This window comes from Hemitrygon akajei, chromosome 14, assembly GCF_048418815.1.
Source record: "Hemitrygon akajei chromosome 14, sHemAka1.3, whole genome shotgun sequence".
NCBI lineage: Eukaryota > Metazoa > Chordata > Chondrichthyes > Myliobatiformes > Dasyatidae > Hemitrygon > Hemitrygon akajei.
This window is the reverse complement of record NC_133137.1, coordinates 102,160,222-102,186,201: the sequence shown is the minus strand read 5'-3', so window position 1 is coordinate 102,186,201 and position 25,980 is coordinate 102,160,222. Positions and strand designations below refer to the sequence as shown.

The 25,980-nt window shown below is 41.2% G+C and overlaps 1 protein-coding gene across 1 annotated transcript in view; it reads right to left on the bottom strand.

Moving 5' to 3' along the window:
* col7a1l (collagen type VII alpha 1-like) overlaps positions 1 to 25,980 on the bottom strand; it is a 420,731-nt gene that overhangs the window by 260,242 nt on the left and 134,509 nt on the right. Inside the window, exons 20-32 of the mRNA XM_073066798.1 lie at positions 25,545 to 25,684; positions 23,731 to 23,854; positions 22,511 to 22,654; positions 18,403 to 18,572; positions 16,329 to 16,466; positions 15,747 to 15,764; positions 13,270 to 13,389; positions 11,181 to 11,264; positions 9,522 to 9,602; positions 8,614 to 8,640; positions 4,762 to 4,806; positions 2,918 to 2,986; positions 1,327 to 1,422 (exon numbers count right to left, since the gene is read on the bottom strand). Of these exons, the coding sequence (XP_072922899.1) occupies positions 1,327 to 1,422; positions 2,918 to 2,986; positions 4,762 to 4,806; positions 8,614 to 8,640; positions 9,522 to 9,602; positions 11,181 to 11,264; positions 13,270 to 13,389; positions 15,747 to 15,764; positions 16,329 to 16,466; positions 18,403 to 18,572; positions 22,511 to 22,654; positions 23,731 to 23,854; positions 25,545 to 25,684 (1,256 nt within the window). The remainder of the gene's footprint in view (positions 1 to 1,326; positions 1,423 to 2,917; positions 2,987 to 4,761; positions 4,807 to 8,613; positions 8,641 to 9,521; positions 9,603 to 11,180; positions 11,265 to 13,269; positions 13,390 to 15,746; positions 15,765 to 16,328; positions 16,467 to 18,402; positions 18,573 to 22,510; positions 22,655 to 23,730; positions 23,855 to 25,544; positions 25,685 to 25,980) is intronic.

Sequence of the window (25,980 nt, the reverse complement as noted above, 5' to 3'; positions counted from 1 at the left end):
ATAAAAATATTGAGGAAGAGTATAAAGATTGCTGGAAACATGAGAAAGTGCAGATTGTGGAATCTGGAGCAATACACAATGTGCTGGAAGAACTCAATGGGTCAAGCGGCATCTGTGGGAGAAAGGAATTGTTGGGATTCAGCTCAAAATGTCAACTTCAGGACTGAGAGTGGAGAGATGGACTGGTCAGCACAGGGTAGAGAAGTACATTCAAGGATTCAAGTACATTTGTTATCGAAGAATGTATAAATTATACCATCTTGAGATTTGCTTGCTCACAGGTAGACACAAAGCAAGAAACCCAAAAGAGCCCAATTGAAGAAATAAAAGTAAAAATACAAGACCAACACTTGATACACAAGAGAAAGAAAAAAAATAAAAATCATGTAAACAATTGAAGTGAACAACAGCATTCCAAACCAAAATCAAGCCCTCAGAACTGAACCCTGGAGCAGGCCCAAAGCCTCGCTTATCAGTTCATCGTATTAGTGGTCGTGGAGCACAGCAGCCAGGGCATTCATCATAGCCTCAGTGCCATGGAGATGACTATCGCAAAGAGCGAGCGACATCGGCTCTCGTCCTGACTGACATGCTGTTCTCAGTCTATCTGGGTCAGCGTTTAAATTGACCAAACAGAACAGTGAAAAGCTCCAGGGGTAAAACTCGCGGGCAGTGTGAGCAAAATTGGCTTTTGCCTCCGATCGGGGCAGGCATTTAAATGTAGTAGCAAGAAAGTATTCTGAGACGTTTAGTGGGCTGAGCGGGGGTGTGAGATGTCATGCAGGCGAGCAGGGGTGGAGTTGGAAGGCTGTGGCAGGTGAATGATAGTGAGGCAGACAAAGAGAGGAAGACAAGAGGTGGAGAAAGGTGGATAGGGAAGGGAAGTATGAAGATGGGAGATAAGCAGGAATACAAAGCACTACCAAGTGCTGAATTTGGATAAGTAAAGGAGCTGAGAATAAGAACCTTAAGTGAAGAGGGGAACAACAGTTGGAACCAGGTGGGCAGGGTGCTGGGGTGTTGTGAAGTGGGTAGATGATGCTCGGAGAAGGAAGAGTACAATGGGGGGCTATGGGAAGGGGGAACGAAAATAGGAGGGCTGGAGTATCAAAAGAAGGGGTAAGAAAAGAAGGGAATAAGGGAAAAGACTGCTGGTCTGGTATCATCAGTTTGGTAACGGTCTTAACTTTCCAGTTGGTTTGTAAAAGGATGGCCATATTAGTGTTGAGAAGGAACTCTCAGGATGGATCTATCTGTCATGTGTTCTTACAGTCAGCAAACCCAAGGATGGAGTGAATTCATGTTTGGAAGGAAGAAGTTACCAACCTTGACAGAGATGCCTGGCTGCCCCTGAGGCCCCGGCTGTCCCGGAAGCCCCGATGGTCCAGGTACGCCTGGAAGTCCTGGCTCACCACTTGGACCCTAAATATAAAAGTTCATTAAGCTGTGAAAAGTAGATCTTATTAACAAGTAGTGGAGACAACATGTGGAATAAACTTACCCTTGCATCTGCCCTCAGCTTTAGGTTGCATTTTATAGCCCATCTGGGAGCAACCATGCACTGAGATGTGATAAAGCTCCAACTCCCCCATAGCACCATTACACAAGTAGTGCTTTCTGACTGAAATTTCATACTAACCACTGTATGTCACTGTCTACAACTTTAAATTGCTGCATAAATTCCTCGTTTCTTACCAGTAATTTTAGACCAAAGCAAGGATACCCAGTATATTTAGTCATTGCAAAGGCACTATGCATTGTAACTTTTAAAACAATCTGTCAAACATATTTTTCCTTAAGCAGCCTATTTCTCACGAATGACAGGCAGAGAAAAGGCATTACTGTGTTTAAGAGTCTCCAAAGTAAAATGTTGAAAAATCCATATCTATTTTCACTACAGTTTCTCTTTATGCACAGGAACAAGAATAATCCATGGAGCTGCTTGAGTACAAGATCATGGCTGATCTGTGACCCAACTGTATCTACCAGCCTTTGCCCCAGATCTTCTTACAGAAATCTATAGATCTCAACCTTAAAATTAAGACCTAACGCAGTGTTAATTATGCAGAGTGTGTCTGCCACTGATCCTGAGAGGACGAGCTTTAATTTTGAGACTAATGCCACCACTCCCTCTTGCTCTGTGCTGTTGGCACTCCACCTACAGGCTAAGATTCTACCAGTAGGAAGATGGCATTCAATCAGCTGATTGAAAAGTATATAAAGGCCAAACATTCGGAAGACACACCACAATCAACAGTACACTGACAATGTCTTCTTGCGTGGTGGCGGAATTGTCAATTTCAGTGAACAACTCAACCCAACCATACCCACTAGTGTACTAGATTCCAGGGAATGGAGTTCCATTAGGTTTAATATCATATTGGAATCCTTGATACAACTTCCACCTTCTGCCAGAGCAGAGAATTAAAGAGGTACATCACTTGCTGTGAGAAGAAATTTCTATATATCTGAGTTGTAAGTGACCAGCCCCAATTACATTATATCTCCTTGTTCGAGACTCTCCCATAGAACGAATGCCAAAGGAGGCCATACTGTGCCTTTTCCAGCTCCATCGTTTAGCTTCCTCTGTTTTCCCAATAGACTTTTTTCTATCCAAATACACCTAATAAGATCAGTACTCAGAAACTCATTCCAGTTGGGAGCCCAATATCATCTTGTACCCTGCCTTAAAATTCATGAAACAAACTGATAAGGAATGAAGTTTAGACATAAATACTTTATTATTATATTTGTGTTATAGTGACTACAAAATCCTTATCTTCTCACCAACATTTTACAGGAAGCAAAATAAAATCACATCATAATAGGGTCACAATTTCACTTACTTCCATTATTGGGATCCTGTCTAGAATTTCCCCTTCTGATTTCATTTCTATATATTTTAATCAGTTCTTACCGGAGATCCAGGTTCTCCTCTCCGGCCAGGAATAACATCACTTCCTCCTAGAACATACCCCGGTTCTCCCTGTAACAAGACAATTGTCAATGAGGATAGTTTACTAGACACTAAGTCTAGATTTACTTGATTAATGTAGTGGCCAGATGAGATTGGGGGGGTGACCTGTTTCACCTTTGAAGTGGTTACTAGCCTTTTCTCAAGAAGAAGAATCTAGCTGGATCTCCTTTGCTTTCCTTCTGCAACCAAAATATTCCGACCCCAGTCCTTAAAGCTTCAACTGTTTCCAGTATCCGTAATTACACTGAGTGGCCACTTTATTAGGTACTTCCTGTGTACCCCTGTGGTCCTCTGCTGCTGTAGCCCATCCATTATTTTACCAACATCTGATACACAGTGGAACTAGCTACTGGTTGCAAATTACATACTTCTTGGGTCTAATATAAATTTACTGTTCAGGGTGCCAGTATCTGCCCTTTAATCCCCTCTATTAATGTAATTTCAAGGTTTAATTAATCTGCACGTGCTCTAGCTTCCTTCCACATTCCAAACAGTCGTACGGGTTAGTAAGTTAATTGGTTGTGTGGGTGCAATTGGGCAGCACAGGTTCATTGGGCTTGTTATTATGTAAAGTGATTCTCTAAATAAATAAATAAAATGAATACTGATAACAAGAACTTGCATTTATGGAACATCCATAACACAACAACAACCCCTGCAAAGTACTTTGCAGAAAAAGTTACCATGTACAACTGAACACCATGTCACTGCAGGTTTCCAAAGGCTTGTCCATAAAGATAGGTTCTATGGGGTATCTTAAAGGAGAAGAACTCTTCAATAAGGTCCCCCAGGGACATTGTTTTCATAACTAAGAGGTTCAAGTTAACAACCATGTGTCTTGGCTCATCCTCAAATGCTACTTGCATCCCTCCTCCACAACACCTTTATTAATGTTCTTATTTCCAAACCTCAGCCAATATACACTCAGTGGCCACGTTATTAGATACAGGAGTGGAACCCAGTAAGGTCTTCTGATGCTGTAGCCATTTCACTGCAATGTTCAATGGTATGTACATTCAGCGACGGTCCTCTGCACACACCTGGTGTAATGCGTGGTTATTTGAGTTAATGTCACCTTCCTGTCAGTTTAAACAGTCTGGCCTCACTCATTCACCCACCTAATGGCCACTCACTGGAAGTTTTGTTTTGCAAAATCTCTGAAGACTGTTATCCATGAAAATCCCATGACATCAGCAGTTTCTGAGACAGTCAAACCACCCCATCTGACAGCAACAATCATGCTGTGGTCAAAGTCGCTTGGATCACATTTCTTTCCCATTCTGATGTTTGGTCTGAACAACAACTGAACCTCTTGACCATGTCTGCATGTTTTTATGCATAATGTTGCTGGCACATGATTGATTAGATATTTGCATTAACAAGCAGGTGCACCTAATAAGCTGGACACGGAGTATTTTTGTTAATAGGGCTGCCTTACGGCACTGCAGGAAGCAAGGTAGCACCATAAACAAGCTATCCAAGTAGCCCCACTCTTTTTCACTTCCCTCGCAATCTAACGGTTCTCCCCTTTCCAAGCCCGTATCCAATTCCTTTCTGGACATCTGCTCCCACAACCTTTTCAAGCAGTGTGTTCTGGATCATAAAACTTCAACACATTAAAGGATTTCCCCATTGTCTCTTTTCTAATTCTTTTGCTGTCTTTGTGTACCTCTTCAGCTACCTGTACAAACCATTCCTCCTCACCTGCTCTATCAAAGCCTTCAAAAGGACTGTCTTTGTATTACAGTTTCCATAATTGTTCCCACATGAGGGTTCATACTCACTCTCTCGCCCTTAGGACCTGGAGGACCTTTAAATCCGGGAAATCCCTAGAGAAAGAAAGTGCACAGGTTACGGGAATAATAACAGGAAATCTCTTGCAAGTGATAAGGCATTAACAAGTGAAACCAGGAGGTAAGGTCAAGCACGTGGTCTGAAGGATGTTAAAGTGCTCCCATCATTTTCTACACTGTAGAACCTGATGTTTGGATGATGACTTAAGTGCCAGGTTGAATCGGAAAGGTCGGGTACAGAACGAATTGAGGCGACGGTGTCCAGTCCTCAGAGTGTAACACAGCGACTGAACCTAATGTTTGGACAATGCTTTAGGCACTGGGCCAGATTGAAAAGGTCAGAGTTTTGGGACCCAAGGTGAGGGACAGGCGGATTCAGCTTGCTACTTGGCTCTGCTCTGAGCTAAGTGTCTGGGGATGGACTTCAGTTCAGAACACTGTTTGCTTGCGTTTATTGTTTGCATGATTTACTTTTTCCCCTGCAAAGTGGGTGTTTAACAGTCCTTTTATAATTCATAATTTTTTTTTGTTTTCTTTGATTCGTGAGTGCCCGTTAGAAGACAAATCCCAAGGTTGTATAATGTATACATACTTTGATAATAAATCTACTTTGAATTTTAAGCTTTCTGACTCCGTGGTTTGAACTCATTGTTTTTATCAAACATGTAGAAACCATGGTAATGTTTCAAAGAAAGCTGCTGAATTTCTGTGAAGATTCCTGTGTTCTGCTGCAAGGCACAATCTTTTAACATCTAAACCTGAATGTGTATACGGTACTCCTTAGAATTCTGACTGCATAGTTCCTTTATTTTCTCTTTCTATTTTAAATGTACAGCAGCCTCTGTTCTTCTTCATCCTCAACTCATTGTATCACACTCTGGTACATTACTATTAACCATTCATCAAATCTCCTCACTCATTCTTTCTGTAAACATCGAAGCAATTTAATTTCTGTGGGGAAATACATGTTCATAACAAATGCCAAAAATAACAGTTCCATTAGTTGTAATGTCAAGAGTCTAGTACTGAGGCCTGGAAGTCAAAATGAGTAGTGGTTAGCTAATGATATATGTCTCCACATATCTTTGATATACTTTGTCAATCTGCGATGGCCTGTAGTATTTACAAAAAAATGCTAGTTACTTCAAAGTTGCAATTCTTCAAACACTGCACACTGTTATAATGTCAACAGTCTGTGCACTTGCATCATAGAGCAGAGAAAGAAGCTATTTGTCTTATTAAGTCTAGTTAGTTCTGTCAAAAAGTAATCCACAGATTCAATTCTCCCACTCTTTCTTCGATCTATGCATAAGTATTTAGCCAAGCACCTCCGCTCCATCCGCCACAAGAGGCAAGATTTCCCACTGGCCACCCATTTCAACTTGACTTCCCATTCCAACATATCGGTCCACAGCCTCTTCTACGGTTATGATGAGGCCATTCACAGGTTGAAGGAGCAACACCTCATATTCTGATGACATGAAGATAGATTAAAAACCTTAAGATATAGGAACAGAATTAGGACATTTGGCCCATCGAGTCTGCTCTGCCATTTCATCATGGCTGATCCAATTTGCCTCTCAGACCCAATCTCCTGCCTTCTCCCCATATCCTTTCATGCCCTGACCAATAAAGAAACTATCAACCTCTGCCTTAAATATATATAAAGATTTGGCCTCCACAGCCAACTCTGGCAAAGAATTCCACAGATTTACCACTCTCTGGCTAAAGAAATTCCTCCTCATCTCTGTTCTAAAAGGATGTCTCTCTATTTTGAGGCTGTATACTCTGGACTTGGACACTCCCACCACAGGTAACATCCTCTCCATATCCACTCTTTCGAAACCTTTCACCATTCAGGTTTTCTCTAACTTCTGGTAATCTCTGTCCCTCCCCCTTCTCCCATTCCCTATTCTGGCTCCCCTCTTACCCCTTCTCTTCTCCGCACCTTCCTCGGGTGCCCCTCCCTCCTTCCCTTTCTCCCAATGGCCCACAGCCCTCTCATCAGATTCCTTCCTCTTCAGCCCCTTTACCTCTTTCACCCCTCACTTCCCAGCTTCTCAGTTTATCCCCCCCTCCCCTCACCTGGTCTTACCCATCACCAGCTTGTACTCCTTTCCCTCCTTCCACCTTCTTCCCCCTTCCTTTCCAGTCCTGAAGAATTGGCTATTTATCCCTCTCCATAGATGCTGCCTGGTCTGCAGAGTTCTTCCAGTGTTTTGTGTATGTTGCTCAGTATTTATCTAGTCCCCTTTTCAAAACCACTGTAGAATTTTTACCGGAGGTGTGCTTCTACTCAAACTGCTTCCGAAGTGTTTCCATTGTGCATACTCACAGTAGGAAAACCGCATCTCCATTTTCATCTGCATGCCCTTAAACCTCCACTGGAGGTGCACAGATGAAAACTGTCACTGCTAAGGCCTAAACAGAGAGGTCTGGGTGATCTAGCAGCAAGCTCACAGGCAACCATCTTTGCCACTTCACATAAACAAAGGAGGGGCAAAAGGACACACAGCCCACAGTTTTGCTCCGGCAGTTCTTGAATCAGCACTTGGGTTTTGTTTGAGAAGGAACAGGTGGCATAATTCACTGACAAATTAAATCCCTAATTCAGTGATTCTGATTTATCACATTTACATCAAAACATAGAGTGAAACGTGTCGATTGTGTTCACAACCAACACTCCAAGGATCGCCACACCTTCCAGCGCCAACATAGCGTGCCCACAATGCGTGGCACAACACAACCAAGTAGAACTCAACAAGCAAGAGTCAGAGAAAAGTGCAGCACAGAAACAGGCCCTTTGGCCCATCTTGTCCGTGCGGAATAATATAAACTGCCTACTCCCAGCAATGTACCCCTACCATCCAAACTTCTCCTAAATGTTGAAATCGAGCTCGCATACACCACTTGTGCTGGCAGCTCATTCCACACTCTCACGACCCTCTGAGTGAAGAAATTTCCCCTCATGATCCCCTTAAACATTTCACCAGTAAAACAAGCCCCTTTCCTCCCACATGGACAGTGATGGATGACAATAGTCCTAATCTTTGAAGCAGTGTTCAGCTCTGTTAAGCCTCCAATAACTCCATTAGTGCTTGGAAGCAGGTACAGAGGGTACGTCAGGGGTAAGTTTTTCACACGAAGAGTGGTGGGTTTGTCGACTGCACTGCTGGTGGTGGTGGAAGCAGATACAATAGGGTCTTTTAAGAGCTTCTTAGACAGGTGCATGGAGCTTAGAAAAAGAGAGAGCTATACAGTTTCTGGAGTAAGTTACATGGTTGGCACAACATTGTGGGCCGAAGGGCCTGTAATGTGCTGTTGATTTTTATGTTCTATATTCTCATAACCCTGTACCCTCTTTCTCAGCAGCAGTGAGAATTTTCACTATTAAACATCCATGGAAATTTAATTCCATGCTGCCTTTCCACAATGGAAGGGACATTCAGGCTCTAGAGACGGGGCATCTGATGGTGTCCTGTCCACCAACAGATCATAAGTGGCACAAGCACACAGATTCGATTCTAACCTCACCTCCTAATGAGTAAAATCCTGTCAATTTCAGCTTTAAATTAACAATTTTCACACATATTTGAAGCTGGCTGGTGGTGTAGTAGCATCTGCACCAGATGATGAGGTGCGTGGTGCTGGGTTCGAATCCGGCCAGCTCCTTGCATCCCTGCTGGGTTGAGCATCGAGCTAGCAACTCAGCCTCATTAAAAACAGACAAAACTGCAAAAGAAACAGCGAGGTTGCTGCCCAATGCGCCACGGGCTCAGAAAAAACAACAACAAGATAATTTGCCAAATGAAGTTTTCTTTTCCCTCCACATCAGATACTTACTCTATCACCTTGTATTCCTTGGGGACCCTAGAGATAAAGTAAAAGAAAAGCAACACCTATTAATATTTTCCACAGCTGGTTTTAGTGTACCAAACTGACAGACACAGCACGGCCCCAGTCATTAAACTTCATTAAGAAGTTGAGTCAAGCTAAATATTGTGTATCTTTGTTCTACTGTGAATGCCCACAAGGCAATGAATCTAAGGGTATAAATATTGACATATATGTATCTGGATAATAAATTTGCTTTGAACTTTGAAATGTTTTGTGTAGTTCGCTGTATATGTTGCTTCATTAAATTAACAATAATTTATAACTTTTAATGATGTTTTACTCTTTAAAAATCTTTAGTTATTTATATCATAAATTCTGATTGTTTGTAATGTCTGTCAACAAAGATGTAAAGACAGTAGAACGGGACAGTGTGAGGGCTGGGTGTCAGACTTGGCTATCACGTGTAGTCTGGTGCACTCAATGGGTGGCTACACCACTGAGGCCTTGAGGCACTTGTATCTACAGGGCCAAAGTAGGGGTGAGTGGAAGTGTCAGGCATGATCAAACTGTTAGATACAACACTGTAGAAAGACTGGGTACAATTTTCCTTCTTACTGTCTCCGACAATTTATCTAAAGGCCCTCAGATACTATACCCTAGGGAAAATGAATCCATGTGGGGTTTACGTGACACATCTTGGCCAGTAAGGCATTTCATCAACTTTTGCTACTCAATTGTTCCTACCTTTATACTGTAACTTAGTACAAATGTCCACACAGCTCTACCTGTATTTATTAACGGTGCATTAATGATCCTGTTACTGGTTGCTGGTAATGATCCCCACTGGTTACGATCACAATCTTTTTGCACAGTCCATGAAGAGCTTAGAAGTATGATGAATTTAAATTCCTTACCCTCAGCCCAGTTGAGCCAGGAGCCCCTGTGCGGCCTGGGCGACCCGGAAGGCCTGGGATTCCATCCTTTCCTGGTAGGCCCTGCATAGTTTTAGATAAGATCAACTTGTAAAAGTAACTCAAAACCATCGCAATAAAAATTATGAGTCAAGTGGAATAAATAAAATGTAGGAATGGCATGCTGAATTGTTTTGTGTTTTCTTTAATACAGTTTTATATTTTGATCTGCAGTAAAGAGGGAAATATCTACTGTGAGCCAGAGCCTGAGAGGGTACAATTCTGAAATGATCAGAGCAGATGAGGTAAAACACAGAAACAGGAGAAGAATATTCAGCTTCTCGAGCTTGTTCTGATTGTTGGGAGCAGTGAACTACATTTAGATGCAAGTTACCCACAGCCAATCAATCAAAACACAGATCTATCATTAACCATTCTCCCTGTTATTGAATGACCCCCCCTTTCAAGTTTCTGTTTTCACCCCTCTCAAAGGCAGTGAATTTTCAGCTCCCATTCAACTCAGAATAATTGTCTTCCCCTTCTGATTCCTTTGCCAATTATCATAAATCTATGACTTGTATATGTGACCCTCCTGGTCTCTCTTCCCAATTATTCCATGAAATGTATCGTGGCTAAGTACCAATGTATCATAGCAATGCGATATTAACATTCATATTGAGGGGACTGGAATATGAAAGTACGGATATAGTGCTGAGGCTTTATAAGGAAGACCACATTTGGAGTATTCTGAGCAATTTGGGGCCCCTTATTAAAAAAGTGATGAGTTGGTGGTGGAGACAGTTCACAGGAAGCTCATAATCCTGGTAATGAAGGTGTTAACATATAAATAGTATATGATGGCCCTGGGCCTGTATTTGCTAGAGTTTAAAAGAATGATGGAGATTCTCATAGAAATATACCAAATACTTAAAGGCCTGGATAGAGTGGATAAAGAGATGATGTTTCCAATGTTGGGAAAGTCTCAGACCAGGGGTACAGCCTCAGAATACAATTTATTTAGCCAGAGGGTGGTGAATTTGTGGAAATGATTCCCACAGGTAACTGTAGAGGTCCAATCATTAGATATATTTAAAGCAGAGGTTGAAATGTTCTTGATTAGTAAGGACATCAGTGATTATGGGGAGAAGGCAGGAGAATGCAGTTGAGAGGAAAAGTCAATCACCTATTTCTGCTCCTATGTCTTATGGTCCTTATGACCTAAGAAAACCTGGACATTTCAAGGACAGCAATATAGCTTTCCTGGCTCTTGGCACACAACTGAAATCCCATCACCCTTTGATTAGTGTTGTTTATCTAAGGCTGAGAATCTAGGCCTACTATTTAGTTATTTATTGAGATAAAGCACAGAATAGGCCCTTCTGGCCCTTCGAGCCATGTCACTCAGCAATCCCGATTTAATCCCAACCTAATCACGGGACTCATTACAATTTCCATTCAATCTACTAACCGTTACATCTTTGGACTGTGAGAGGAAACCAGAACTCCTGTGGGAAATCTACATGGCCGAAGGGAGAACATGCAAACTCCCTAGAGGCAGTGGCAGGAATTGAAGCCTGGTCTCCTGTATTGTAAAGCGTTGTGCTAGCCACCCCAGTTTAGCCATGTTTGGTAATAGAAAAGAGAACAGACCGAGTTACTTACCCTTTCTCCTTTCTCTCCCTTATCCGCAAATGCAAATGAATCGTATCCTCCACTTGTGTGTAATCCCAGAAATCCTTGCTCTCCCTGAAATGTTTGCAGTACAGCAGGTTAAAGGGGTGATCTGGAAAACACTTGCCTAAAAGCAAGCCTCCAAGAGCAGTTATGCCTAAAGTTTTGTAGTTTCAGTCTTGAGGCCACTTTTCATTTCTTCCCATTATGGAAGAAAGTGCTGGACTTCAATAATATCTTTCATGACATTACATTCGCCACAAAAACCACCAAAGTTAAAAGATGACAGCTCTAACAGCAGTGCACAAAAGACTCGGAATGGATCATTTGCTCAACTCTCTGGAACAGAACTCACAATCTTTTCACTCAGAAATACGAAAGCTGGGGTGGCCAGATGGTCAGGGTTGATACCTTAAGATATTTTCCATTAGTCTGAGAAAATAATTTTCTCATAGCTCGAGTGGATCAATGTATAAAATGGTATGAAGCAGGAAATACGTGCCCAGTGTTGTCCCCAGCTCTGTGTTGATTTTCAAATCAAGTCAAGTTTATTGTCATTTGTCTATATACATGTACACTGCCAAATGAGACAATGTTTCTCTGGAATGGGTGTAAAGCTCAGTAATACACATATAACACACAATAACCTGGGAAAGAAAGAATTAAATCTACAAATGAATTATACATAGATAAACAAAGTAAAGTGCATAAATTAAATGTTGTAGGGTACAAGTCAAATTATCCAGTGACACTTCGAATGTGATGCGGCAGGGGTTTCAGAAGCCTGTTGGCCTGAGGGAAGAGACTGTTTCCCATCCTGACCGTCCTTGTCTTTATGCATTGGAGAATCCTGCCTGATGGTACAAAGTCAGAGGATGCAGGGTGAATTGGTGGAATCCTTGATCATACTAAGGACCCTGTGTAAACAGTGCTCTTGATAAGTGTTCCTCATGGATGTTAGGAAGACCCCTATGATCCTCTTGGCCATTCTCACAGTCCTTTGTAGGGGCTTCTGGTCCAATGTGTAATTCTGGGAGCTATAATTGGTCTTAGTCCCATTATGAAAAGAAGTGATCAGGGTACCCCTTTTAACTCTACCTAGTGCAAAGAGCAGGTGTATAGTCATTAGGGTATTAATACAGTAATGTAGCCCTTCAAAAACAGGGATGAATTGCACAGCTAGCAAAAGACAGTCACGGATTCATAACGCAAGTCAGGACAGAGTTGAAAACTAAATCAAGTTCGCAAACACATAGATCATTCTTAATAAAATTAGAAACATAGGACGAATTTCAAAGCAGTGATGGGATCTCAGCACTTTTTTTAAAAAAAGTCTGTCATTGAGATTGTTATCTCATTATCCCTCCCAGAAGCATACGGCTATCTTTTTCAACAATCTTGCTGCTTTAGTGACTTGCCTGCCCAATAAGTGCTGATGTCATAATGTTAGGGAGTTTCTTTTTCCACACAAGACTCAAACCCAGGTATCTTTAGGAGACTCTTTATTTACGGAGAGCTGTCCCTCCGCATACCAATGACTCCACTTACAATTAGTACAAACACCGTCTTTATGGTTGATTCTAAAAGGTATGGTTTGTTCAATATTTCCATATTTGGTATTGTTCTAAGCAAGCTAGAGGGGAGAACACCTAAGTCGCGTAGCCTCGTAGTGTACAGCAGTAGGCTAGAAAGAAACACCACGTAACCATATGCCTTCAGTGGAATGTTAAAGGGCAATGGCAGAGACAACCTCGTTGCGTGCAGTAGTAGGCTAGAGGGCAGCACCATGATTTTCTGCTGATCCAGGCATTAAGCAATACAGACACACAATTCTATAGTCTCGCAAAGGTTGGCCAAAATCCGCCACAGATAAACACTCACCAGGATTCCTGAAGGGCCCTTTTCTCCCTGGAATTAAGAATTGAGTAGGGTGGAGAGGTCTTCCTCTGTTACATCACTGCCCCTTATCAGAAATGACCCGTGCTGTAGACAATGTCATATTCACACCCACTGAATGCACAGCATCAACATCAGTTACAGGCCACACCAGCTAAAGCATTTAAGTTAAAACTCAGAGCACCTTCCACTGCATCTCGATGCTGGTGTTCATGATCCAGATAAATGTTCCAGTGCCCCTTTGGCCTTTCCATATCGTCAACCCATTGCCATGAATAAATTCAAATCCATTTACCTCAGAACCCTTACAGCCAGCAAAAAACAAAAACAACAACAAACCCTATTATATAAAATCTCAGGAATGGTAGCATCTTTCAGATCTATTATTCTTTATTTACAGTGATATCTGCACCTTTTAGTTACAATTTCAACCAGAACTAATTTTACAGAAAATAAATTCCATTTAGAAAGTGAAGATGAACAGAGGGTAACGACTGAATGGACTGAGTAGAGTTGGATGGCAAAGGGCGTGAGACTGATTTGGGGAAGAAGGTCTTGAAGGATCTATGATATGGATTTTGTAATTTTGAAAATGTAGTATCGGTTTTGTAATTTTGAGAATGTGGTATGGGTTTGTAAATTTGAGACCAAAATTACAAGACCTATCCTTGGCCTTGCATTCTTATCCTCAGCACCAGAGAAGGGGAAGTAATAGTATAGTGGGGTAGCAGTTAGTGTAACACTATTCCAGAGCCAGCAACCCAGGTTCAATTCCTGCCACTGTCTGTAACGGATTGTACATTCTCCCCATGACCTTGTGGGTTTTCTCTGGATGCACCAGACGATCTGGATCATGAACATCAAATTTAAAAAACCCATACCACATATCCATTAAGACCATTTTCCACAAATCAGTCTGGAGCTTTGAAGTGCCCCCATATTCCAAAGGTGTATGTCAGGTCACAACTGACAAAGGGTTGAGATACTGAAATGGGTTTTTGAGCTTTATTTGTGTATTAGAACGTCTGGCTGACTACTTGATTAATTATAGCTATGACTGAAAATATGTTGATTATTGATGATAATGGATACCAGGTAATAAAAATGACTGACAACAGCAAGTGATTGAATAATGCAAATGTATACAGTACATAGAGGGAAGGCAAACATATTGGCACAGCTCCAGATGCAGAAATATACACCAACGAGTGAAAGCATGTATAGACCACATCTACACATCATGACCTTCAGTACCAGTCTTATAATTCCTTTGGCTATCTTGCTTATGGCTTTGAGCATGTACAAGAACCACAAACACAAGAAATTCTACAGATGCTGAAAATCCAAGCGACACACACAAAATGCTGGAGGAGCTCAGCAGATCAGGCTGCACCTATGGAAAAGAGTTAACGGTTTGGGCCGAGAACATTCATCAGGTGGAAAGGAAGAGGAGAAGTTAGAGTAAGGAGGTGGGGGGAAGGGAGGAAGTAGTACAAGGTGGTAGGTGATTGGTGAAACCAGGGGAGGGGATGAAGAAAAGAGCTGAAACGTTGATTGGTGAAAGAGATAAAGGGCTGGAGAAGGGGGCATCTGATAGGAGAGAACAGAAGACCATGGATGAAAGTGAGGGGAAGCAGCACCAGAGTGACATGATAGGCAGGTAAGGGGATACCGTGAGAGAAGGAAATGGGAATGGGGACTGGAGTGGGTGGGAGGGGCAATTACCGCAAATTCGAGAAATCAATGTTCATGCCATCAGGTTGGAGGCTACCCAGATGGAAAATAATGTATTGTTCCACCAACCTGAGTGTGGCCTCATTGCAGCAGTAGAGGAGGCCACAGACTAACGTATCAGAATGGGAATGGGAAGAAGAATTGAAATGGGTGGCCATTGGGAGATCCCGCTTTTTTGTGGCAGACAGAGCCACAAAAACACCAATATGTGCTTGAATGTAACAAAACACATTGATGAAGGTAGAGCAGTGGATGTAGTGTATGTGGATTTCAGTAAGGCATTTGATAAAGTACTCCAAGGATCCTTCAGAAAGTAAGAAGGTGTGGGATCCAAGGAGACCTTGCTTTGAGGATCCCGAATTGGCTTGTCCACAGAAGGCAAAGCAGGGTTGTAGATGGTTGGTCCTTACAGACAGTGATGGAATTGAACCCAGATTGCTGCAACTGTAAAGCGTTGCGCTAACCACTATGCTACTGTGCCTCTCACCATTCCATAACAATTAAAAGCACTTAAAAAGTTACAACTGTGTCAATAACTTGTTCAGTTAAAAAATGTTTCATTAATTCTTCCAGCCATTTCCTCACCACTCAGATAAAAGGACCAAAGTGCAGCTGGTGAAACTGTTTGTGAAGAACCACCTTCCCATTAGGGATTTCCACGTTCACACGGGAATCCGGAACCGGATGGGACGCATGCCAAGAGATGCTGACAGCTCATCATGGAATTGCTGGCATTTCCTAACAAACACCAGTCCCTAACAATGGAGTGAACATGATGATGTAAAAGCACAAGGAAACCACGTTCAGTACTGTAACTCAGAGTTTAGCTTGTCCACTGTGCCTGCTTTAATTGTATGGCTTTATATTAGAAATGTTTTTACATTAGAATGTATACAGAACATAGGATAAATATGTTAGTGTTATTACCTGTTCTCCCTTCTGACCCTGAAAAACAAAATTTAATAAACAATTAGTCCTTTAAATTTTGAAACAACTCCAGAAGTATAACGTTTTTGTACAATTTCTGTTCTATAATTTGTATTATTTGCTTTTGGCTCCATTTGAACTCCTTTACCCCTGGAAAAGGAAGTCCTTGACAAGAGAATCAGCTGCTGCTAGATCTTCCATCTATCAAATTCAATAAGTCACCTTATCTCTAATACTCAGAAATGCATTCCTGTCGGATGCTTAAATTTCTGCATAATAAAAAGCAGCTTGCATTTACGTTTAATCTTTTAAAAGTAGTGGACAAACAACTCTGCTTCAGGCTTGTTGAATTCGGCACCTTGATCCTTGCTCCCTTTAGTGAATTAATTGTCTAGAGATTAGTTATCAAAAAGGCAAGTTTCAGCTTCTTGATAAGGAGTTGCAAAGTGGGTCTATACAACCTCTCACAAAGCACAGCAAATTGTCACGGTGCAGAAGAGCCGAGAGCTACGCGACATCTTCTGCTGAGAATAAATTCGACAGCCCATCCCACTTTGGGAACCACCTGCTTGACAAGCTCACCTTCTGGCACTGGATCGCACAGGGACCTTCGGGCTTTTTGACATCTTCAGTTTCACTCTCAAGTCCTTTGGATACCATAGACTCTATTTTCTGGTTGTCTATATAGGAGTTGGCTTCCAATTGACCTTGTCTAGGGTACTAGAAAATACATGACTGATCAGGTATCTGCCTCAGCAACCACACCAGAGTAAAAGCGATGCTCTGAGAAGTGATATCATTAGTTACTCTAATAACCAATCACCGTTGGTAATACCAGAATGTAAATTCACAGAGATGAAGTCACGCTGCAGGTAACAAAATTAAGTAGAGAATTATGAGGGGTATAGATAGGGTAAATGCAAGCAGGCTTTTTCCACCGAGGTTGGGTGAGACTACAACTAGAGGTCATGGGGTAAGGGTAAGAGGTGAAACATTTAAGGGGAACTTGAGGGGAAACCTCTTCACTTAGAGGGCTGTGAATGTATGGAACAAACTGCCAATGCAAGTGCTGCACGTGAGTTCGATTTCAATGTTTAAGAGAAGTTTAGATAGGTATGGGGATTGGAGGGGTATGGGTGGGGCTATGATCCTCATGCGTGTCAATAGAACTAGGAAGTTTAAATTGTTTGGAATGGGCTGGATGGGCCAAAGGGTCTGTTTCTGTGCTGTACTTTTGTATGACCCTAAAGAAAATCTGGTTGTTGCAATTTCAAAGGAAAATAGAGACCCAGGGTTGTGCTGTTAATATTTCCGATTGCTTCTGCTCTTCAGTGACTTTTGTAGGCATTTCATAGGTGGGATCAACTTGGACAAGTTCTTAGCAATAAATCTGAGGTCATTAAAGGAAATCTAAAGCTAAAGGTAATTTATGGGTAAATTTTTGCAATTTAAGATGCTGACTAGAAGCTCTGCTGGGAAACGACTTTCATCTCATGGCTCTCCATCTAATTTAACGCTTACTACAGCAAGTGCTGAATTTTCCGATAAAGGATCATGGAGACCAAAGCTTTAAGCAGGCAGAAAACTGCTCTGGAATAGATCTTCAGGTCCAGTGAGCAAGGAGGCAAATGAAATATTCAAATCATAGTGGAAACATAGGGGGACAAATCAGGGCAAAAACTACAAATGTCTGAATGCGTCCTTTAGTTTAAGTGGCTTTTGGCTTCCACATCCAAGAGGATAGGGAAACTGACAGAAAAAAAGTTTAATAGTCTCTGCCCTTGGCTTTTCTACTATGATACACATAGTACCAACTCTGATATTTCTTTCTTGGGAAGCGGGTGCTGGTCAAGCCTCATGTTTACTCAATACGTAGAGAGTTATTGAGCATGTTCCATGATCATGAAGCTGGACACTGTTGTGAAACTAAGCTGCACAAGAATTATTGATCATGTTCTGATTTTTGAAGCTGTATGTTGTTGTGTCACCAAGCTGCACTTTTGTTTTAATTGATGACACATTCGCATTGATAGTTCAAAGTAAATTTATCAAAGTACATATATGCCATCTGTGAATCATTTTCTTACAAGCATTCACAGCATGATAAAGAAATAAGATTGAATCAACGAAAGATTACATTCAAACAAAGACTAAATCATGATGAAAGAAGAATCGAGACTAGTTAGTCAATCGAGCTGGTGTTACATTTGAAACAGCTGTTTGATTAGCCTACTTCTTCATTTTTATTCAGTTTTGCCAAGATTTCGTTTGCAGGTAGTAATCTAATATCCAATTTTAATTTTTTCTTCTACCTGCCTTTGAGGCAATGCAATCCAGATGATAAAGACCACCGTGAAATAAAATGTTTCTTCATATAACGTTTAGTTCTTCCCTTATTTCATCATCAACCTTTGAGCACAGAAATTATCTCTCCCAATTTACCTCATCAAGACACTTCAAGATTTTCAACATCTCCATCAAAGCTCCCCTTTAAACTTCTCTGGTCGCAACTAAAGTTGAACATCACTATTACTGTTGTAGTAAACCTCCTCAGTGTTGCTTACTGGTTAACCCTAGGATATCAGTGTAATTCATCTGTAATGGAACACAGTGAGCAAACACAAGGAGGCCGACTATGACAATGACCAGACCCTACCTTTGTTAAAGTGGCTTCAGTGCAGATTCTTTCTACCAGGTCCCTCTCAATCAAAGGCAACTCATTGAAGGTGTTGGCAAAGAATATATTATTCTGATGGCCACGATAGATGATCTTCTTGAGTTCCTCCATATCTGCACTTGCAATCCCCACAGGAATGATCCTAATACCTGAAAGGCAAAGATTGTTTGTCCCTGATTTTGTGCCTCATGAGTTGTGATGCAAAGAAGTTCTCAACACAATTACTTGCTTATCATTAGTCTCAATATGTTTTTATCTTTTTAAGCATGCATAGAAAAGCATTGTAATCCCACATTTTACAAATGTGGGAGGTAGCTCCTTCAACCCATTATGCCAGTAGAGATCTTTGAAAGAACTTCCCAATAAGTCCCACCACCCTGCTCTTCACTGGGACTCTTGTAGCTTCATTATTTGTTCAATAGTCCTTTTGCATGCAATTATTGAACCTACTTTCATCATCTAAACTGACAGTGATTTCCTGTGTAATACCCTGGATTACAATCATGCTTGTTTTATTAATGCAGTTATGTTGTTGGGCATTTTATTTTCTGCTGATTTCCTCCAAATACAGATATAGTTTATTTAATTGCATTATACAATCAAGTATTTTGTTTTGCTGTCTTAAATTATAATGCAGTTGGTTAAGTTAGGCTTGTTGTAGTTAGCTAATAGGATTTGTTTTGTTAACACTTTGGCTAATAAGATGTATGGGAAAAGAATGGGCAGCCTTTTTTTTCCTGGCAAGAGCATTGGATAGAAGGAGTTTTGAGGGAAAGAGAAGAAGAAAGACAAAAAATGGAGACTAACAACGAACATAGCAGAAGAATATGGTGAAATGCTCACAGAACCCAATTTTGAAGGACAGATACACGTCAGAAAATCCTCATGCAGACTAAGGTTTTCACAGAGAATGTGCCAATAACTTTGTTATTCAGCTGGCATATGACATTGCAAAAAGTTCAACTTGTTTTTCCTTGTACTTTTCATGGATTTTTTTTTGCTCAGATTGTTTATCCAACTCAGAATTGTTTGAGTACTGGGAGTAAACAATCTGAAGCAAACTGGATTGATTATGCACAATGAGCTCCAATGATTACATGTGCTTTGTTGACTGATATACAGTGGTGCTAAAAAGTTTGTGAACTATGTAAAATTTTCTCTATATCTGCATAAATATGACCTAAAATGAGATCAATTTTCATGCAAGTCCTAAAACTAGATAAAGAGAACCCAATTAAATAAATAACAAAGAACATTATACTTGTTCATTAATTTTTTTGAGAAAATGATCCAATATTACATGTATTTTTTGGAAAAAGGATGTGAACCTGTGGGGTAATGCCTTCTACAAAAGCTCTTTGGAGCCTGATGTTCTGATCAATGAGATAAGATTGAAGGTGTGGGTTGTAGAGGTGCCTTGCCCTGACAGAGCTTGTTCTTCTCTAGAAAGATCTGTTTATGTACACCATGCCCTGATCAAAACAACTTTCAGAGGACCTGAGAAGAATTGTAGAGATGCATGAATCTGGAAAAGGCTACAAAAACATTTCGAAAGACCTGATTGTTCGTCAGTCCGCAATAAGAGAAATTGTCTACAAATGGAGGAAACTCAGTACTGTTACTATTTTCCCTAGGAGAGGGTATCCAGCAAAGATCACCCCAAGAGCACAATGTACATTGCTGAAGGACATGAAAAACAACCCAAGGGTAACAGCAAAAGACCTGGAGAAAGCTCTAGAACCTGCTGAAATCTCTGTTCATGTGTCCGGTATAAGAAAAACATGAATGGTGTTCATGGAAGGACACCACGCAGGAAACCACTGCTCTCCAAAACAAAACACATTGCTGCACATCTCAAGTTTACAGAAGACTACCTGGATTTCTAGGCACTTCTGGGACAATGTTCTGTGGACAGATGAGACAGAAGTTAAACTTTTTAGCAGAAATGCATTTTGCTATGTTTGGAGGGGAAAGAGCTCTGCATACCCAAACCAAAACCTCATCCCAACTGTGTAGTATGGTGGAAGGAGCATCATGGTTAGGAGCTTCTTTGCTGCTTCAGGGCAGCTTGCAAATGTTGAAGAAACAACAAATTCAAAATTGTATCAAGACATTTTACAGGAGAAATTCAGAGTAGCAGTCCATCTCCTGAAGCTCAATAGAAGTTAGATAATGCAACAAGACAATGATCTGAAAGACAAGAGTATAACAACAACAACAGGATGGTTTAAAAAGAAAATTCATGTTTTGGAATGACCAAGACAAAGTCCTGACCTTAACCTTATAGAAATGCTGTGGAAGGAACTGAAGCAAGCAGTTCATGCAAGGAAGCCCACCGACATCCCAGAGATGAAGCAGTTTTGCAAAGAGTAATGGCCTAAAATTCCTCCAATCTAATGTACAGAACTGACGAACAGTTACCAGAAATGTTTGCTTGAAGTTATTGCTTTACGAGGGCAGTCCTGCTGAAGGGTTTCGGCCCGAAAGGTCGACTGTACTCTTTTCCATAGATGCTGCCTGGCCTGCTGAGTTCCTCCAGCATTTTGTGTGTGTTGCTTGGATTTTCAGCATCTGCAGATTTTCTCTTGTTTGTGATTGAATCTAATTATTAGTTCATTGTTATCTCCTGTGCATGCTTGTGTCCCCTTACAAGTTTCCTCGTCCCTTGTTTGTTTGTTCAGTTTTGGAATCGTCTTTTGTAAGTAAAGCCTTATCTTTGGTTGTAGGAATCTCTAGTCTTTTGGACTCTCTGCTGTAGCTTGACTGACAGGAATCCAATAAAGCATTGTTGGATTTTTTTCCTCTAATTTTGTGTGACTTCTCTGCAATTGAGTTCACTATTCAGCGTGAGGGAAGATAAAGCTGAAGAAGTTACCTAGTCACCCTGTGACAAATAATGCAGAATAAAGTGTAAAAGCTACCAAAGGAGGTAAACAATAATGTGCAAGATCATAATGAGGTACAATAATATTGTAACAATATTAATCTGCAGTTTCCTCATTTCCTTTGAGATGTTCTGAAAACCATCTCCCCTTCCCAAAGTTTCCAGCATTAAATCAAATAAGATGCTTAAATATGATGCTTAAATAAGATTTGACTACTTAGGAGGAAGAAAACAGAACTACTTGGTCCATCATATCTTTGTAGATGTGCATGAGATCTTGCCCAGTCATGTTGAAACTCACAGTTAATTCCTTTTTGACTTTAACCTTTAAAAACTTCCCTAAGTTATCCCAATAGCTCAATGTGCTACCTAGTAAATCAACCAGGTTTGATATACCATTGTTCCCTTTGGATCTTAGTTCTGTATTGAGTCGACAATTTCTGAAAAAGCTCTATAAATCTTCATCTTCAAGAGTTGTTTCCTTGAGAAGATGGCATGCATCATTTAGCACCCTCACTATACAGGATATGCCCTCTTCTTGTTACTACCATCAGAGAGGAGGTATAGGAATCTTAAGGCCCACAGCTGACTATTCAGCAACATCTTCTCTTCTATCATCAGATTTCTAAATGATTCATGAACACCACCTCGCTATTCCTTTTGTTTGTTTTTTTATTTTATAATTGACGGTATATTTATGGCTTTGCCATAAAAATACCACAAGACAACAAATTTCATGTCAAATAAGGCAGTGATAATAAACTTATTCTGAAGATCCTATCCTGATTCTAAAGTTAAGTTAAAGTCAGTCCCGAGCCTTAAAGGCTCATCAGGCCAGTGCTTATGCTGGTTTCCATGATGTGAAGCGACTGAGAGTATGAGACTCCCCCCGGATAGGACGCCAGTTAACCCCCAGCATTTTGCCAGTACCCATTTTCAGCTGGGTAGACTGGAGCAGTGTGTGGTGAAGTGCCTTGCTCAAGGACACAACAAGCTGTCTCAGCTGGGGCTCGAACTCACGACCTTCAGATCGCTAGTCCAACGCCTTTAACCACTTGGCTACGCACCACACTGATTGTAAAGAATTCCTGCAAATCCAGTGCCTGAGTTAGGAAATCAGCCTACAGAGCTGAATCAGTAAATTTAACGAATACTGGACTCAAGATCCTTGTATCGATAGCTCCAAGCTCAAACAATCCATACCTAAACCAAAAGCCACTCTCGCTGGTACTTCCACGGCATCTTGTGAGCGCCCGTCAGTCAGCAGGACCAGGATATGGGGGACATTTTGTCGCATCCCAGCAGCTGTCTGGAATAGCTCCTTTAAGACATAGCCAATGCCTTTGCCTGGGAAAACAGAAGGGAAAGCGAAAACACACTAGAGTAGGATGTACATAAAGCTGTACAGGGTAATGCATCATCAGATGCAGCGTGTGCAGATTTGGTTTGAGTAAGAAAGGATAAATTTACCCCTGAGATGCACTAGGATAAAGGGACTGTCTAAAGAGAAGAGATTGAGAAGGGCAATATTCATTGTTCAGAAGAATGAAAGGTTCATTGAAGCTTGCACATTTCTGAACTTCTTCCCTCTGTTAAAGCCAGGGGCCAATGTCTCACATTTTCAGACTGACCAACTAAGGCAGAAGTAAGACAGTCCTTTACTTAAAGATTTTCAGATCTTTGGAACTTCAAAGGCAACCATTGAATATATTCATGATCTATAGATTTTTTGAGGTTAGTGGAATTAGGTGATCAAGTGGCAGGTGGAAATGTAGACCTGAGCTCCAAGATTAGCCTTGATCCAATGGAAAATCACTTCCTTCTATTTCTTACAGTGCCTGGCCTGACCTCAGGGGTCACAAACTACTTTACAAATAAGCACTTTAAATATGCTCATTTGGTAGCAATGTAAAATATTGCAGGTAACTCAGCTAAAACAAGCAATTAAAAAGGAAAAAGGTTAATTGGCTGTTTTTGTAAGCGGATTGAGCACCAGAGTAGAAGCAGCTTGACTCAACTATACACTCCCTGGTAAGACTGCATTAGAATATTACATAGCGGTCTGGTCTCCCTCACTAAGGATGTTTAAACTCTGGTAGAAGGGTTTAGGTGAAGGATTGCCAATGGTTATCCTATACAAGATGAACCAGGCTAGGTTTATACTCTGTGGATTTAGAACAATGACTGATTATCTCAATTAAACTTGTTGTGGAACTTGACAAAATGAATGATGTTGCCCTTAGTAGTAGAGGAATGAGATGGTTACATGGTCTGTGCACATTGGCATGCTTGACTCCTGGTGATCAGAAGGCAGGTAGTTTACTACCACTGGAGACTCTGTTTTAAGTTCAGGGAGCTTACAAATGTGGATAACAACAAGTATAGATCAAGTTGAGTGGTTTACTCCAAATGGTTTTATTTACCTGTCCTGGTGTTTCCTCCTCCATAATGCACTCCTCTGACTGCTCTCAATACTGAATTCCTGTCCTTGTACTGGTTAAGTGGGAACTCAGTCCTGGGATTGTCACTATAATGAACCACAGCTACCTGTCGAGTGCAAAGAAACCACAGGAATGGTTCATGTCAACCAGCATCTTCAAATACAAACTCACCTTGATGATGGAACAGTATAAACGAGATTATGACTTGATGTTGAAGCAGGTAACAGTTAGGTCTGATTTTCCAATGACATAATCTCACAGAAACAATTTATATTCTTTTATATTTTTTATATTTTATATTTTTTGTGAGAGTAAGCGTTCGGCATGGACTAGAAGGGCCGAGATGGCCTGTTTCCGTGCTGTAATTGTTATATGGCTATATTTAAGGAGCAAGTCCCTTCCATGGCTTTGCTGGAGGTTGTACTACCAATGTGCAAGTCAACCACTTAAGCAGGAAGGTCACGGGCTCAGTCTCTGGCCCAACTGTAAGGCTCCTTCATTGTGATAACACAGCATCTGCCACTTGTAAGATCAAAATCAGATGCAAGGAAATTTCCAACTATATTGCTTTCTTTAACCTCAGGTTGTAAATGGAAGTCTGTCTTCAGTTCTTAAAATGTGAATGAAAAGTTAAGAAACTAGAATGAAAAGATAGGGAGAGGGGAAGGAGGATGGCTAGAAGGTGATAGGTGAAGCCAGGTGGGTAGGAAAGGTAAAGGGTTGGAGAGGAAATTATCAGATAGGAGAGGAGAGTGGACCATAGGAGAAAGGGAGGGAGGAGGGGACACTGGGGGAGGTGATAGTCAGGTGAGAAAAGGTAAGAGGCCTGAGGAGGGAAGAAGAGTGGAGGAGGAGGGAAAATTTATTTTACCGGAAGGAGTAATTGATACTTATGCCGTCAGGTTGGAGGCTAACCAGAAGGAATACAAGGTGTTGCTCCTCCACCCTGAGGGTAGCCTCATCATGGAGCAAGAGGAGGCCATGGACCGACATGTTGGAATGGGAATCGGAATTAAAATGTTTGGCCACTAGGAACCAATATTGAGCCTTCAGTTTTCAAAATCCTAAGGTTCAGAGATAACCTGATATAGCTTTTTAAAACTATTAAGACAGCATACAAGTAAGCAGATATATTTAAGACGATGGGACCAATTAAAATGGGTTTACAGGATTAAAAGAAGATGATTTCAGAATTAGCTACAGCTTGTTACTTTGTGCCTTTCGAGTACAAAGCAACATGAGGGCACAGTAAGTCCAGTAAAATACAGAGATGGGTGCTTGAAACCTGGATGCCCGCTACCAATCCACGGCACTACAAGAGTCCACATCAAGTTTTACTGGGGTCTCCCTCCCCCCCTATTTGTGACATTTACCAGGATGAAGGGTCCAAAGCATTGTTGAGGATCCCTACTACCCTTCCCACAGTCTCTGACCCACGACTGTCAGGAAGGAGACACAGGAGCCTCAGGACGAGGACTGCCAGACTGGGTAACAGCTTCTGCCCTCAGGCTGTGAGGCCAGCGATCTCGTCAGTAGATCAGGGAACTGTTTTCTGTTTACCTGTGCTGTGCTGCTTTACCACAGATATTTTGAACTATAATGTATTACCGTGTTTGTGGTATAATATTTGGGTTTATGTGCTGTGTGTGGTATATGTTGTGTGGGTGCACCATGGTCCAGAGGAACATTGTTTTGTTTAGTTGCGTATATATGTACAGTCAGCTGACAAAAAACTTGAACTTGAAGTTTTACCTTCCTGTTTCCACGACTGGCCAGGCTAAGATTTTCCCATTTACCTGGTTCCCTGCAGGTCCAATCTTTGGGAAGTACGAGATGATCCTGAAGAGGAAATCTCTGATTTTATTAAAGTTGTTCTGCCCAATGCTCCAGGATTCGTCCACCAGGAATACGACATCGGCCTTGGCTTTGGAACAAACTGACGGAGAAAAAAAAACTAAATCAGTTGGTGTAACATAGAAATCCCTGGTGGATTCAACCCTCCTTGCATATCATTGGTCGCCATACTGTGCAGAAATATTTTCTAGTGAAACTGTGCTATAAATCAAAAATGACCTAGAACAGACAAATACTGAAAAACATGGTTTTCCCTCCAAAAAACATTTTAAGTGGAACATTGAGTTTTCCCAGGGTACAGGAGTTGACAACTACAAGGTATAGGTTTAACATGAGAGAGGATTAAATTTAAAGTGGATCTGAGAGGCAACGTTTTCA